This window comes from Falco punctatus (assembly GCF_963210335.1).
Source record: "Falco punctatus genome assembly, chromosome: 12".
NCBI lineage: Eukaryota > Metazoa > Chordata > Aves > Falconiformes > Falconidae > Falco > Falco punctatus.
Genome location: NC_137592.1, coordinates 3,471,183 through 3,488,562, shown reverse-complemented (window position 1 = coordinate 3,488,562; position 17,380 = coordinate 3,471,183). Strand labels below are relative to the sequence as shown.

At 42.7% G+C, this 17,380-nt stretch overlaps 1 protein-coding gene across 6 annotated transcripts in view; it reads right to left on the bottom strand.

The window, feature by feature from the left end:
- Nucleotides 1–17,380, bottom strand: part of CCDC85A (coiled-coil domain containing 85A) — a 293,953-nt gene that overhangs the window by 96,167 nt on the left and 180,406 nt on the right. For 3 of the 6 annotated variants that reach the window (XR_013931390.1, XM_080408088.1, XM_080408089.1), the window contains one exon: nt 6,449–8,462. Coding sequence is in view for 3 of the 6 variants with exons in the window: in XM_080408088.1 (XP_080264214.1) it covers nt 8,373–8,462 (90 nt within the window). In the remaining 3 variants the exon portion in view is untranslated. Of the gene's footprint in view, nt 1–4,827; nt 4,920–6,061; nt 8,463–15,492; nt 15,613–17,380 lie in introns of those variants that run through there. The other 3 variants (XR_013931388.1, XM_080408087.1, XR_013931389.1) reach the window with 3 other exon arrangements.

Below are 17,380 nucleotides of genomic sequence, written 5' to 3'. Positions count from 1 at the left end.
TTCAGCATGTTTTCCAAAGCCTGAATAAATTGTAACTGTTCATCTGTTCACAAGTGACTTGTCAAGGTCCTTAGGTGCCCGACCCCTTTCCTCTGCTGTCACGTGCAGCCAGGCCCCGAACCGCCAGGCAGACCTGCTCTGGCAGACAGCTTAATTATAGCCACATGCTACTGGGGTCAGCACAGAATTTAGAGACTGAACTCCAGGTAACATATGGCATAATTTATGATTACAGAACTACACTGGTGCCTTCCTCCCAGTCTACCCAGTTACGCACGGGGCTGCAAAACGTGCAGTACATCAAGATCGAACAGCCCTTTCCAAGCAGGCAAAGGATGATGCCTGCTTTGCCACGGCAAGCCCTCCGTCTGGAGACAAGCTGGCCAGGCCCTCCCCATGGGATACAGCAGGGGTACACCTGAACTATGGGGGCTGCTGGCCCTTCTTGATGGTCCATGGCACCTTCAGATACAGAGTGGCTATTCTCCTGTACCGAAATAAACACTAATGTGCTAATTATGCACCTGTGTCCTTGGAGTTTACTGCCTTCAACATCTATTTCATTCTTCCCCTAATGTTATTAATGAGATTTATGGAGACAAGGTTTCATCATTCATCATAATTTTACTTTTTCTCCCCCCTTTTAAAGTTATTGGCAAAACAAGATGAATATTTTTAGAAAAATTTCTAACTGTAATTAATCTCTAGGAGGCAAAATCTTTTGTTTTGTTTAAGATGTATGCATAATCTATTTACTGTGATTAAATGAAGAAGCTTTTAAGTCCTCTTAGCTACAGGTTACCAAATCTGGACATGATGTGCCCTACCTGTCTGCCGGGAGCAGACCCTCCCAAAGGAGCAGGTTTTACTTGTAAGTCACTCATTCAGATGCCACCAAATGCAAAGATATAAATAACCAGTTTTGTTACAGACCTTTTTGCTTTTGATTTTACCTTGGGTTCTCCTTTTAACTGTCTAGTACCCATATCCTGATCAGGAAAGCTAAGAAACTGTGTTGGGAGCCTTACCAAGAGAAATACGCTGCCTTTTGGCAGACAACAGACTTTGCTCAAAAGAGCGCAAGACCCCGTCCTGCAACACCGTCTAACTGCACCCCGCGCCGGACCATAAGCTATCCTAAGTCCTGCTTGTTTCAGCGACCTTCAAGTAAAACCTGGTGTATGCCTATGTGTACCTGGCAAGCAGACCCACAGAGCACACCTGAGCACCCGAGTAAAAGGGAGGCTGCACCATGCTACTTATTGATCCTGGCAACTAGGAAACTAACAATACATACGATTCTGCTACTACACTGTGCATCAATTCAGTAGCAGCTCTTAATTCATGCATCATTATGAAAGGCTTGACAGCTACAATGTGCTTTTTTTAAAAAAAAAAAAAAAAAAAAAAAAGTGTTTTCAGCATGAAAAGGCATCTAACATATGCTCTCCTTCTAGCCCTAGTGACCTGTTGGCCATTTAAGGCTCCCAGCAGTTCTGCCAGTGCAGTGTGGTGCCCTGGCACTGTCGCACCAACAGAGTAACGTTTCTGCAGGAGCTGACGGATGGCGGTGCCAGGAGGCAGCTAAGCAAGGGCAGAGGGGATCGTGGTTCAGCAACACATAAACTGAACCACAAAGCTTGCAATTCAGAGGTCCTTGTGCTATTTGTGGTATCTTGTTCCCTCGGAGAGACGATTTCTTCCCATGCTGTGGAAGATTTGTCTTTCTAGATGGCACCACCCAGAGCAGAAGGCCTCCAAGAAGAAGTTTTTGCAGTTATGCATAATCAAAGCTTCAGTAAAAGAAAGCTAAACCAGAGCAATCACTAGGACCTGTTACAAAACAGTAAGAAACACCCTTTAACCCCAGCCAACTCCTCCTGTCTTTTCATCCACTTCCTACAAACTTGGCTGCACACAAGTTCATCATCGCTTCCCTTCTCTATTCAGCCATGCAACCACCTGCCCTGAACAGCCATGACTCCGGTCCTGCTGCCCAAGTGCAGGAGGTGGTTAACCACGGCTGAGAATAACTCGCTTCTGGCATTCAGTACCACAACTTCTTCCCTGCTGCCTTGGTTTTATTTGTCCATGGCTACAAATGCTAATGTTCAGCTAAGCTGTTCTGAGACACCACTCACATGCTGCAGAAAAAAAGCATAGGAGGAAAGTAAAACCTCCAGTCAACATTTGGTAGGCTGTTGGCAGCACAAAGCCAGAGTGCCCAGGTGACGCATCCAAGCCCAAAATACCCAGTGCAAGATTCCAGAACCTTTTGTGAGAAGCCAAAGGGATGCTGCAAAATGGCCATAACAACAGGCTTGAAAAATAAATACTGAGAGGAAGTGTGAAAGAATGCATGGCTTTAACATCAGTGTAAGGTGAGAACACACGACATCATTCATCTTGCACTTAATTGTAAGCACATGTTCAGGTTCCAGCCTGAAGCAAGGAGTTAATTCTGCAATTATTTCAGAGGATTACAACATTTTTTTCTTCCCCAGGAAATGTAGTGTTATTGTGAAGCCCATCCAGACATGCTATTTCATAATTAATACTAAATAAAAAGTGAATTCTCTTCTTTGTCTAAATAGTTTGCTTTGGGCTCAGCTAGGAGCCGCAATTAGCAAGACAGCCTCCCCGAATGCATTTGATCTGCCACAGGGTGTCCTGCTGTGTATCAGAAGAACAAACCTGATTTCACACAATCCATGGGGTTTTTGCTGGCTAGATGTGCTATAATTAAAATGATCTCCTCCCCCCCCACCACCACCACCCAAGGGCTTGTGTTTTTTTGTGGAGAGGCACGCACATACCTAATTTAACAGTTTTGTTGATTTACACTTCTGCTCTTTACCAGTTCCCTTTGTAGCATTTACTGTTTGTAGTTTGGTGCAGAAACTGGGACCTGTTATCATTTGTGTTATAGGTTCATTTTATTAGCAGGTATAGAGGAACAGTTCCCATGGAAACATTTCCGTGTTTCATGGCATACTTTTCCTGGGATTTTCAAGGTTGTGTAGGGTGGGCTCTGGGGTGCCCTGGGGTTTTCTAAATGGGCACATGGAGCAGCCTGTGAACACTTCCCCTTCAGCAGGGGGAGAAAAATAATGTATTTTTAGATTGTGTGTTTCCTCTCTTATGAAGTCTAACACCTGTGAAAACAGAGCAGCTTGAAAGCCCCACACCAGAGACTGATGTTCGGGCCAATTCCCGCCACTCTGACAACAAACCAAATCCTAGCTTGAAAGGCCACCTCAAAACCCAGGACAGCGTTTCCCTTTCACTCTCCGACCTTTACACTTAAGCCAAGAGTGATTCTGTGGTTAAACAGGGCTTAGCACACTCACCGGAGCCATGTTCCTTGTGTCACTAGGGTCTTTCAAAGCTTCTTGGAAAAAAAACCATACCATCAACCCCCTGCTGCTCTACACTCTACAGCTGAGGTGCTCAGGCCCAGGGAACACTACTGCTCATGGGCCAACCCTGTCACCTGGCATTCATCAAGAGCAACACTTAAAAGAGTCACATGTGAAAATGTTAGACCACCTTATTTCCTTATTTCTCACAGGCCTCTAGGATTGCCACACACACAGGTGTGCTGCGTAGCAAATGCGTTGTAGCATTAGTCGCCAGAACACAGCAGAGATTCACCTGCAGCCTGGACCCTAGCAAGACGGGTCCCCATCCCCCTTAGCTTTGTCCTCTTCCTTTCCAGAGTCTGGGAATGGGTTCCCAGTTATTTTTTCCTTTACTTTTTCATCTGAAAACTTTTAAAAAATGATTTATTTACATTTACTTCAACCTATTCACAGTACTGGGGAAACCCTCCCCAAAGAAACGTCAGACTTCAGAGCCACTGAACAGATAATTATAACAAATTCAAGTGGAGAATAATTATCACGTTCAAAAAACCATATTAAATAATTCATTATTATTATTTTGGCACTTGTTTCTGAATGAGGTGTGTAGGAAGCCATTCCAGACAGAAGCATGTAATGAAGTCCCTGGGGTCCTCCCCCACCAGCCAGTAGCGTAAGAACCACCACTCACACTTGGACAAGACTGGAGCTACCCAGTCTGGTTCCAGCACAGACATATCAAGATCAGAAGATGCTATGGTTTTATTTATTTTTCCTCATCCCCAGTGAATATTTCTCAGTTTTCTAATTACTGCCATGGAGGTGTCTGAGCTTTCTCAGTTAAGACAAAGTTTTATGAGTCTGGCCCATGTTATCTCTTAAGTTTTTAAAATGTGACAATATTTTTATTTATGTAAGATTATTTAAAACTTTATTCTCATTTGCTTTACCATTTCTGGGCTACCTGACTCTCCACCAAACTCAGGAGGAGTGCCCAGGAGCATCCCATGTAGTCTTACTAAGCCTTCCTCTCCTCTCTGATCTTTTTGTGAAGTAAAACCCCATGAAGAGTCTGGAGTCATCAAGGAGGTGGGGAGAGGTTCTTTAAAAAAAAAAAAAATCAACCACCAACAAAAAAACTCACAAACAATAAAACCACAACCAGAAAAAAACCCCACAGGAACCAAGCCCCAGAAGAATCATTACTAGCAAGAAGATAATTTGCTCTTTCCTCCTTTTACAGTTTCTCCCTCCCTCTTGCTTCCAATGCTGCATGTATCAGATGCGAGTTCCCAACTCTGGCAAACACCATCTTGTGATTCACTTCTAGGCCTGACTGCATGTGCTATGAAGTACCAAACCCACAAGGCAGCCCAGCAAGTGCCTGTTCACTAGTTGGCAAAACTATGAAAAACCTCTCTTTATTAAATCCAGGCAGAACTGCTATTAAGTCAGCTGTTCTTACCTTTGGGCTTTGGAATGACCAGAGTCGCAGAACTACTTGCTGGCTTGGGTATGTTTGTGGTTGGGGTCCCTGTGTACATGGTTCACCCGAGCCTGGAAGACACAAGTGTGGAGATATGAGGAGGTCTTGGCATTATATACTGGTATTTGCCAGTCCATTCTGCAGGAACTCAAAGGACAGTCTCATAAAGACTTTTCCCTCTGCTGGTGAGGTCAGTATGAAAAACTCACACCACCCTGTGACTTATTTCAAAAACATATAAAGAATTAAATGAACCAGTGCCCTGGCAAGAGGGGTGGTGTTCGCTGTGGAGGTACCCGACAGCAACACAGAAAGCTTGTGGGGCATTTGGTGTTTGGGCAGCACGAAGGAGCGTTGGGCTGGGTGCCATCCCCACACCACAGAAGCAGTTTGGGCTGGCTGGGATCAAAACACACTGGCTTCATGCCACCACGTTCATAAACATCTCCATCACAGCAACCTTTGAGGAAATGGGATCTACTGAAACCATTCTCCTGCTGAAAAACAAACTGCCATTCTTTACCTTCTAACCCCTCAGCAAAGCAATCTTCTCCACTCCAGAATGTAAAATCCACTGACAACATATACTGTGCAACAGCTATTTAAAATTCACTCACACAGTGAATTTTATAGCTCATTCATGCTCAGCTTAGAAGCTAGGAATGGCCCCGTAACAACATGTGAAATTTTTTGACTGAACCAGAACTATGCTAAAAACAACTGAATGAGGAGTCCATGAGGCTTGGCACAATTACATTTCACTGAAAAACACCTAACCATGTGGGCAGAGAGCAAGACAGACAAGATGAAGGCCTGTAACCACTACAGCAATTTTTATTCATTAGTATAGAGACATATCAGCAGGCTACAGGACCTCTCAAGAGCACTGACCTCTTCTCCACACACTGCACACTTTCTCCTCTTAGTAAGCTGTACTTTTAGGAACCCCCACTGGATTTATTAGCTTCAGCTTCAAGATATTGATTGTAATAAGTCTTATTTTCCCTGAAAATGTAGTGCAAATTCTCTGCTCGCTGGCACAAGCAGTAACAAGCAGCCCTTTTCACTGCACCTTCCCCCGACACACGCAGCCCGTGGTGGGATGAGGGAGCCCAGCCCCGGGGCACAGATGCAGTAGGCACCAGAGGCCACCAACACACAACAGGACACAGCCAGCCTCCCCCAGTACCCCAGACACGCCTGTATCTCTTACCTGAGTAAAGCCGCTCGCAGGAGCGCCATGTCACCCTGCCCTCCCCTCCAAGCTGCCCCGTGTGCGAAGCAGGAAGGAAGCGGTGCTGGCTGCCCGCGCAGCACAGCTGGTGAGCTAACACCGCACCTGGGGCACGCAGCTGGTGGCAATCTGGAGCTGACTACCTACAACACATACACAGTAGCTACTTCATTTAGCATAAAAGATAGAAGTGAGTTCATGCATCTGTTATTTTTTAAGACAGCAGGAGATAACTAGCAAAAATCCACAACATGCAGCTAATTTCTCAAGCGAACAGGAAACATTTTAACACAGCTCCCTCAAAGCAAACTGCATGTGAGCCCAAGCACCTCGTGGCTTCGGTCATTAAAAGAGAGCAAACAACAGTGAGATTCTATAATTTATTACCATTGCTAAGATGAACACAGATACTTGATATCCAATCATATGCAGAACTGTAAAAAAATAGTTTTAATACAGTATCAAAATTTACACAAGTGTAGTGTCAAAAGACCAGTGTCCCTCAAACTAGCCCCTGCGCATACATACGGCAGGCACAAGTACATGTTTTACATTTTTTCATACATACATAGAGATATATAGGAATACAACAATTGAAGTTTAACTATGCAAACAATATGTACGGGAGAAAACAACATGTAAAGATAACAGACAACTGTTTGGGCTGGGTTATATATAAGAACTTACGCAAGAGTACAATGTTTCAAAATGGAAGGCTGGATTCTGCATTTCCAACTCGAGGCAGAGTGAACAGGAGTTTTGCCCGAGAAAGCAATGCTGGATCAGAGGCCTCACATCAAATGGTACCAAGTAAAAACAACAACAGAAACCAATATAATTACTGCTGAAAATTAACACGCTTTTTCTGGAGACAGCAGATTTACATCATACTCTTATGCATTCCACTGCAAATAGCCCACAAATACAGCATGTTGCAAGCTCAGAGAAAACAGAGGTTCCGACTTTGGCTCAAATCTTAATAACCAAGGACAAACCAGAAACCCAGGAATTGTTGCATTCCTATTTTTTTTTTCTTTTTAATTTTTATTAGTCCTTTTGATGCTCAGCTATGGTAAAAAGTTAAGCAACAGCATTCAGTCACAAGCCTGTTGCACATTCATACATGAAACTATCTTAGATAGTTTTAGATATACACAGCTGTTTTAGATATACACAAAATACCTATCATTGCAATTCAATACACACAACTAGTATCATACACATAGATAAAAATAAACTAAGCACATCTAGGGCGCCGTCTGGTCAAATCTCTGGCAATCTGAACAAGAGCTTTCTGACTCATAATAATAAATGACATGCTCCAAGTATAATAAAACCTTTTTCTTTGAAAGAATGCTACAGTGGCAAGAAAAGCTTTTTTATAATGCAGTGCAATCTCTTAGATCCTTATAGACTCTTGTTAAATAAACCAGCATGTCTCTAAATTAAACAGTAGAAATTAGCATCCTGACAATTGGAAAATGCTTTCCAAAAAAAAACCCCTCTGATGGAAATTCTGATTTGAGACCTGTAACAGTGATACCTAAGTATTCTGCTCATTAAAGGGCTGCAAACATCATACACGTCTTCAGAAGATGTGCATCAAAGTGAATCGAAAAGAAAGCTATCTTTACTTTCATTTAGAAAGAAATTGTGTTTCACTACAAGTACTGTAGTTATGCTACACTACTGGCTGGTTAGGAGACTTTATGGTCTTTAGCACCTCCAAAGGCAGGTATTCTACGAAAGCAAAAAAATCACCTGGAAATTGCCTAAGCACCATTAACTGATACTTTATAGACTGAAGTGTGAGTTACTAAGAAGTGACTTTCTCAAAACTGCGGAGACAAAAGGCACAGTTTATCAATGTCTCTCCAGTCTGGTGAAAAACCTCTGTTAAATCCAGTGGAAAATTCGTTTAAACTTACTAGAGGTTCACTGTAACTAACCAAAATAAAACTTATTTCATTTAACTCCTGCAGAATCCCGATTATCTTTTAGTTAGGATGGAAATACCTCAGTGCTTCTAAATGTGGCGTGTTGAAGTGACGATGTGGCGGCAGCGTTTCACTAGCCAGTATACTGAAACAGCAGTATTGAGGAGACACTGACGGCACGGCTCTTCTGAAAGACCTCTGTGCAGAACCTCTACTAGTTTCCAATGAAGTCTCTTGTAGTGCATACAGACACCCTGTCGTCAGCTGGGAAGTCACTGTGGACGTAGTCAGTTCTTTCTCTCTCATCAGCAGTTCAAACTCTTTCTCTTCAGAAAGGACTTCCTCCGGGCCTTTTACATAGGTCCTTTATACTGATTTCCTGACAAATGTTGTCTAATGCCAGGGCACGACCCTGCAGCATCTCCAAGTTTCCTCCACACAACCTAAAGGGAGGACGGAAAGCGATCTCATTATCACCAGTTAAGATGTACTGGCGTTCACATAGACATGCATCTGGGAACGCCACATCTTCATTACACAGACCATGCAGTACGGTAAGGACAGAGGGGAGGTACACACAAGAGGAAAGAACATTTCTCATGGGATACAACACTCCTGAACACAGAAAGCACATGCTTCTAGGTAAAAATGATTAAAAACAGAGACAAATGAACTAGCACGTGCATCATCAGGAGTTAATATGCGTCAGATACAAGACTGAGGGCATTTAAAGGCCTCAACTGAAACTTTTTGTTCAACTACTTCCCAAACCACACCTCTTGAAGAACACAATGCAGAAGCACAAAGCTCAGCTCAGAGGAGTCTAAACATTTCCAGTTCAAAAAGCACAGAGCAGTCCTCTTTTTCAGAGAATTTACTTGCTCTCTTAAAATCAAACAAGGCATTAGAAGTATTTATTTATTTCCTTTTTTTCTTCCTTGAGATTAGAGGAATTGTGCACGTAGTCATTGTTCTATACATGCTTGTGTATTTTGTTGAACCACAGCAAAATCGACAATTTAGCAGAGGTTAGCAATTTTTTTTCTCAGCGTGCTCCATACATTATAAAGGTTTCCTTCCTCATATTCAACCATCTACTCCCATTCATGACTGCATAATATCCATGTTACAATTATGCAATTAAAAATACAGAGAAGTTATACCCCAAAACAATTGGGAAAGTATTTTATAATGATTTATAAAAAGATTGACCCATTACAAGCAGGAGACTCAGTAGTAGCTTGTGTTGTACCACCAGGCGTCTCTTCCAGGAACCACCAGGAACAAGGGTGGTGATTATCAACATACTGTGTATTGCAATTTAAGATTATTTCTTTAATAAGTTTAATGATAACCAACTAGCAACCAGCTGAAGTATAACTGCTGCTAACTAAATCACTCATTAATCTCTGAACCCATAGCAATATGACTGTCAAGAAAGGCAACAACTGTTTTCCATTGTTGTTATTTATTATTTGTATTTTAGCAGTGCCCAGGCTGTGTGAACAGAGACTGCATTAGCTCAAACCGAACAGACACAAAGCAGCCGGACCCTGGGAAGTCAACCTCCTGAAAAGACAGTTCCTACAGCTGATGAGCAAAGGCAGAACGACCCCAAGGTTCTGTGCAAGAGGTGGGAATATAACCCCGTTCCTCTGAGCCTTTGCTGAAGAAAACCTGAGTCCAAGCACAAAAAACAGAAATACTCCAAGATTGGAAGTAATACAGGGCCAAGAAAATTAAAGTCCTTAAAAGGAAACTGTCTTTAATGCTAATGGCTGGGCATAACCTAAACCCTGCAAACTTCCCATATGACCAGAATCTTGCTGCCTGAAGTCAAAGGTTATCATTATAAAAATATTAATGTCTTTTAGTTATGTTTGCTGTATTGCGAGACACTGTGCCACAGTGCAAGCATGAAAAATGGGGTTTCAGTGAAACCTTCTGAATCGGCTGTCCACGGCAGAGCCATGGGAAATGGCAGAGGGCTGGGTATGACGAGACAGGTGTTTCTTTCCAATGTTTGTTCACTGATTTTCCTAATTTAGTATTATCAGAAAAAGGGGTGTCTAGGATAGCTTTCGTGAGAAGGCACATTGTACCTACGTATGCCTTTCAACATTTTTTCTGGTCAATAAACATTAGACAATATTTACTAAGCAGCTAGTGTTGACACAATAATAAACTAAAAGGTGACACTTGCAGAAGTCCTTTATTTCCAGCTGAACAAATGACCCCTGATTGCCAAGAAGGTTCAAACGCATACAAGAAAAAGCTGACATCTTAAGCAGAATTGACAAGGTGGGGTCAAAAAGGAATACTCATGCCATTTTTATGGGTGGAAATGGAGAAATCTTTATCAGCAACCACTTCTGCTTGTGCATACAGTGCAACAGACACCTGGACCTCAAAGGCATCACAGTAGTTTTATTTGCCTCCTTTTCAGAAACACAGAACGATATAGGATAAATTTCTGCAGATTTATCACCAGACTCTCCTTTTTTGCTGTCATATGTACAGTTCATTGCACGCTTATGGTAACTGTACATACTGCTGCCTTCGCTGCACATAGATATTTGGCCTTCTGCATTGTATATGCGTTTTGGTTTTGCACATAGCGTTTTTTTCTTCTCAATTCACTAGTTCAACACTGACTTGTCACAAACAGCACTAAAGGAATTCCTTTGCATTTACAAGCACTCAAAAGAAAATGGAATACTTAAGCATTCCTGAATGTGTTTTAATCAGCTATGACAGAGTAGAAAGCCCAGTACCAAAAATGTCAATCAGAATTTCAGCAGAAACCTTGACTAAATAAAGGACAGGTATGATGTTCATGATACAACCTTGGCAATTCATTTCTAGTTTACTTCCAACACACCAGAGTGAAAGGCTGGAGAAATCTCCTCCTGGAAGCCAGACGGAAACCTGCACCCTAACTGCAGAGAGCAGCCACATCACTGCCAGCTGTGGTGGTGTTCCAGGCCCACGGTACTTCATGTGCAGCACAAAATACTCACGGAGATCTCCGGGCTCCCTGACCCCTCTTGCCCAGCTTCCCACCAACCCCATATGGCATATCCCAGCTTCCCTTTGGCTGCCAGCCCAGGTGAGCTTGCTGCAGCCCTGTGAACAAAACTTACCGGTAGGCCTGAGGAAAATAATGAACACCCCTTCAGGCTTAATCCAAACATTCCTGTGCTTTGAAATTACCTCTGTGCCCACTAATACATGATTAACTACCTCTAAACCTGCTGCTACATATTGCTATGTTCTCCTAAGACAATGCAAGTATACAAATACAAAGCAAAACCATTCCAAATATGCTGTTGATGAGGTGGTTACCAATACCATATGCACATTCTGAGGAGCAAATTCCCACATCCATTATCTTAATAAAACATCAACATCATCATACAACACCATAAAATTCCTACAACATGAATTATACATCCAAATTGCATTTTGGTACCAATCAAGACTATGCACCAAAATTATAGAGCCCAAAATGAAACTTGTCATCATTCCACTGTTTTCAAAGGCAAAACGATGCCATGGCAAATGTTTCACGTAAAACACCCACAGTGCACAAAGCTGCAGCAAGAGTGAGCTACAAACTGGAAGGAACTGCAATGAGAATGCAAAAGAAAAGAAACATTATAATCAATTCATCACAAATCCACTCTACTCTTAATATGGACTAGATGAATGCAAAAAAAAGTAAAACCAGAAAGGAAAATGCCAAGTATTTTGAAAGTATAATAACACATCAATAGTCAAACCAGACATAGATTATGAAAGTCAGAAGAAAAGGCAGCATTTCAGTGCCAGCAGCAGAGCTTTGAATGGCTAGGGAACAAAGAGACAAGGCAGAATACAAGTATATATTTGGGATTTACAAAAATGAATTGATAATGTCAAATTTAGTATATTAGCATTTTAGAAGTGGCATTACTTACATCACAAGAAGTCTTATGGATTACTATTAAATATGTATTAGTTAGAAACTGCTTTTTTAGCCATAAATTCCAACAGAATAGTGTAGGCAGGAAATTACATAGGTGCCATTGTTCAGATGGGGAAACTGAGGCTGCCAGACTTCATCATACTTGCTAAATTTTATTCTTCTGAAGTATGAATTCAGGTCAGCTGAGTCATACAGTACTTTATCCCAGATATATTATCACACATAGATTTTTCCGATAAATACTAACCAACATGTTAAAATTAAACTGTTCCTAATAAAACAGTAATTACATTACAAAACCAGTAATAGACTTAATTTCCATATAATATTTTCAAAGGCATGTTGTCAGCACTTAAACAAAAAGATACTTTGCATCTTCAGGTGTTTCCAGCTCAACATGGAATATCAAGTTAAACACCTCAAACTTATACTGCACATTTCTCCAGCCACAGCTTTTTCTGTCTCATTAAAGGTAGTGGTAAGAGTCTTAAAGAGTCTTTAACAGACTGCTAATTTATATTTTCCTGAGCTCCCAAGACAAACGTATGTTGTTGGTTTTTTTTAAAAAAAGGAAGTTTTCCTTTACAAATTTGTTTTCCTGCCACTAATACAAGCAGTAGTATATTTAAGCTTTCATAGGTCCTTCCTGAGTGTGGAAGTAGTATATACATATACATATATAACTGACCAATTGTATTTAAAGATAATTAGACTGATTACAGTGCTCTGGATTTCAGGGCAGAAGGGATCATTAAATCTTCTTGCCTGACCTCCTGGGTACCACAGAACACTTACTTTTCTGCAGCAACTCCTATACTTAACCTCAGACCTTGTCTTCCATTAAATATACCTCAATTCAATTTGCAGACGGCATAGTGGAGTTTCCAGTAGGAGACACTGAACTCAGGATAGGAAAACCCAACGCAAGTTTCACCAGTAAGCTTGTGTCCTTGGTCATTCAGGCAGTCAGACTAAGAAACCATCGTCATTCCATAAACCCTGGTCTGCAAAGCAAACCTATGTGGAACATGCACATCTCCACGCACAAGCATGAAGTTTGGCCATACACAACTTACAAAAAGAAACAAAAGCATCCTGCCATATGGAATAACTACTTATATATCCCCAGTGATACCAGTTGCACTAGGGAATAATCCCATAACCACTGGCAGGGTAGGGAAGATGGCCGAGGCCCAGGCAGGGCAATTTCTTCCTTCAGCCACCCTGCGTGATGGATCAGATCATGGAAGAGCCTTTCCCAGACCAGCTGCATGGCAAAGCTCTCCTCTCTCTTTCACCGCTGCCTCCCAGTAGGAGATTCACAGGCAATATATTTTTTTTAACATCTCATCATCACTCAGGAACAAAACAGCACTATTTTTAGCAGTAACCTCCCTCTGTTTTCTTATGGATCTGTCCCTTTAAAATACATTCCCGCTGTTTAGATTCCTTGCTGTGCAGAAGGGGATTGCACTAACAATGAGGTTTTGTAACAAAGACTATTCCTGTTTTGCAGGAATTTCAAATTGCCAAATTTGTAAAGAAAAGCAGGCTCGGCTTGTTCTTCCTCCTGCATCTGATTCTGACAAGTGATGCAAGTGGGAGCTCTGCATTCCCCAGAAAGGCAGGATCAAACCAGGGGAAACAGCAGGGTCTCCTGCCCGGCTGGGAACGGGGAAGTCTCTCTTTAGCTGACAGCTCACTTCCATTCTGAATATAACAGTATCATTTTTATCTATTTCTGCCTGCTGCAATACCTCCTAGCAAACCAAAAGCTGAGCTTTCACATCATATTGAACTAAATTCTGTGAATTTCTTATCAATCCATTTCAGCTACCAAGATATCAGCTGTTGTTCAAATATTTCACTTACTGCAACCAACTATCACAGGTTGTCAAAAGCATGTTGTTAAATGTCCTTTCAGGGAAGTGTCTTTCCCAATGGGTATTTTAAGAGAACTACAAAAGGCTTTTTTTGATAATTATGCATGATCTCTTGACAAAATTACCTGGCATAGCTTTATTTTCTAGGCAACAGCAGGTGAAATATATGGGAAGGTGCAGACAGGAGTGCGAGCACTCCTCCACAGCGGGGAATGGTGGTTCATCGTGCCTCTCCTGCACGAGGGCGAGACCAGCGCACTCCAGAGTGCTGCCGAGGGGGATGTGGTCGGGGTGGCTGGTACAGAGGGGACCTGCAATTGTGTGCATGGGGAGAGGGGCTCAAGCACTCTGCTGCTACTTGCCCCCTTCCGATGCCAGTAAAACAGGCGAGGTGGCTGCAGTGAATCCCTGCGCCCAGTTATGTTACAGGAAGGGATCCGATTGCTGTAATTTGTGCACAGTTCACTTGCATAAACCTATTTCCTCAGGCTTCATGGAGGAGAAGTCAATGTCACCCAGCCATGTGGAAGATAATCACCCTGTGCATAAACTCAGATGTCTAGGCAAGTCTACAGCAGTACTGAGCTCTTACTGTGCACCGTGCATCTCCACAAAGCTCCAAAACAGAGCAAATGTCTACAAAATTCCCTTGCAGCTCTCTGAATGAGTGCAAACCCATACCCTCCAAGTAACCAGCACGTCCCTGCAACATCTGTATAGGTGGGGAATAATACCCACTAAAACAAATTAATATTAAAGCAGTTTAGCTAATGAGTGAAGTACAGGTGAGATGTGCACAAAGCACCAGAAAACAATCATGTCGGAGCCAGCACTAGGAGACAGGGATAGAGAGTCCCTGCTCTCTGCTCAGCTCAGCATCAGTTCTTAATCCTCCCCAGAGGAGCACGGACACAACTGATGCCCATGCTGCAGTGGGACAGTAAACTCTGCCACTTGTTGATTCAGATCACCTGATAAACCATTGCATCTTGCAACAGCTTTCTAAGTTTCATTAATTGCAAGGGTTTCGCTGATGACATAGGTAAGAACTTGCAAACTTGCCCCTCTGATTGCTGGTGTCAATTGCTGTTTATCAATGCAACGCAGGTCTTTGCAATCCAACCCCGACTTCAGAGTAAACCACATCTGCTCTCAGTTTCAACAGTGACCTTGGGATCATGATGCATGAGTCTTCAGCCCAAAGTTCTGCTATTTTTATTACAAATATACCATGTGCATTGGTTTTATCTTTGCATGAAAGTATTTCTCTCTGCATGGGTTACAGGAATCCATTATATTCCACTGAAGAACAAATACACAACCTAGATAAAGTAGAAAGACTTCCTTGTTCAGAAAAACACCACTTTTCGGCTTCAAAAGAAAAACTGTGCAGATGTAAGTAATTTGGAGAGCAGCTACAGCTGGCATCACCCCCATCATAAGGGCTGATCCCTGCCCCAAGAAACACACAGTCCACAGATGCAATGAGTGACAAACAGAAAAACAATCCCGCTCATGACAGTAACATCCCAGTGGTGTCCACAGGGATGTTGCCAGGACAATACGACATGTGTTGAGTAACAGACACGATGTTTTGCATGGACTGTACCGGAGGAGCGTTACCTTCAGAGCATTTACCACTGAGTCAGACTGCTGAGAGGCTGAGCCATGTCCACTGACGCTAGCTGGCTCGTTTGCAGAGCAGTAACTCCCCTCCGCCCCTCCTGGCATCCTAATGGGATCCTTTGCAAAAAATTAAAAACTATTTAATAAAGAAAAGGGTTGGTAACTAATTAAAACAGATGTCAGTTATTTATTGGTCTTTTTAAAAAGGCTGAGAAGCACTGAAGGCATGTTTTACTCCAAAGCCCCCCTCCTTCTGTGCCACAGTTAACCACGATCCACGTGAGGCAGCTCAAGTACTACTGTTGAGTGTCACCCAAACACTCTGGCCCTTGAGGGTATCTATCTGGAAAATCAGGACATAAGAATAAATTTTCTTATGTATGTACATTGCCTCAAAAAAGTGCTGCGAGTTTCAGAGAGATGATTTCAACCCCAGAGGAAGGTTTTGAGAATGTATAATTTTATCCCAACAATTCTGCAGGTTGTTCCTTCAACAAAACTCACATTTTAAAATGTCGCTGCAAGGTTTGCAACACCTGCTCAGCCTCAGCTGACCAGGGAAGGAGCCGGGAGCTCCAGGCTGCCAGCTCACGCCTCCTCTGCCTCCAGCTGCTCCGGTGCAAGGCCATGTCCTCCTGCTTGCCTGCGAGACGTCAATGTGTACCCAACAGTGACAATCTCAGGGGTTTTTCCCCCCAGCGAACACCTGGAAGGGTTCTTCAGGACACTGCTAAACAAATGCAATCTACCTAAACTCTTAGAGCTCAGTCACCTCAAACATTGCAAGGATGTAAAGCATCTCCTGGAGCGACTGCAGTGCCGAGGTAACCTGAGCAAGCAGCCTGCTTCTGAGGAGTGCTAAAAATACCCCTGCTGCATTCATGGACAGCAGTGTGATAGCTGCAGCGACACAGACGGCCCAAGAAGACCCGAGGTGCCTTCAACCTGACCTGCTCTCTACTGTCTTTCTTCATGCCCAATTTTGTTTTTTTTAAGAAAGAAAGAGAAATATAAAGAAAACATTTCAAAGATTGAAAGATGACAAGTTCCTTTCTTAAAGAGTAAGAAACACTGTAGGAAAGATTAAGAAATAAGGTGGCAGTAATTCCTGCTGGAATGTGTGGGAAATGCATTTCTGAAGGAAAAATAATGACAGTGGAAAGAGCCTCTGATCACAATCAGTGCCCTGAGGTGCACTAATTTGCCCCACTGAGCAAGCACATAGCATGTTGCAGTCTTTTGGGGGATGTCTATAATCTAAACAATAGGAAAGATGAAGGTGGGTAAGGGAGAGAAAGGGCACAGAGATGACACGAGGTGAACTTCACAGATCCAGTCTGCCTGGAAACATTTAATTGAAAAGTACCACAGTCCAAAGCAAGTTTACGTGCGCTGCATGACTCCGTCAGGATGTGCCCAGGCCTTTGTAACCAACGCTGCATGGCTCACAGCGGTGGCAAAGGGGCACATCGCAGAAAGAACCCTTGCAACTACTGAACGTGTTAGACTGGATCCCAGCAATCATCTGCAGGACTGAGCCTCACATATTCCAAAAAAAACCCTGAAAAACCATTAACAAAAATGAGAATGCAGCACTAAGCTTATGGAAAAGGTACCGTGAATCTGAATGTGAAACTCCATTTGGCACACGAACTCATCTCCCAGTGCCACCCTGCTGCCGAGCAATGGATGCAGTGTAAAAGCGGGCACCGATGGGTCTCATAACTAGGCTGACAACACCGGCACACGCTTAGGGCAGCGTGCAGTGTGTCATCCTACGATTCTCCGCAACAATGGCTATTATCAATTTGCTGTGCTGCATGGAGGGAGGTTGAGGACTTATTTTTCTTTGGGAAGGATTTATAGATCTGTTAGTGACTGGGCA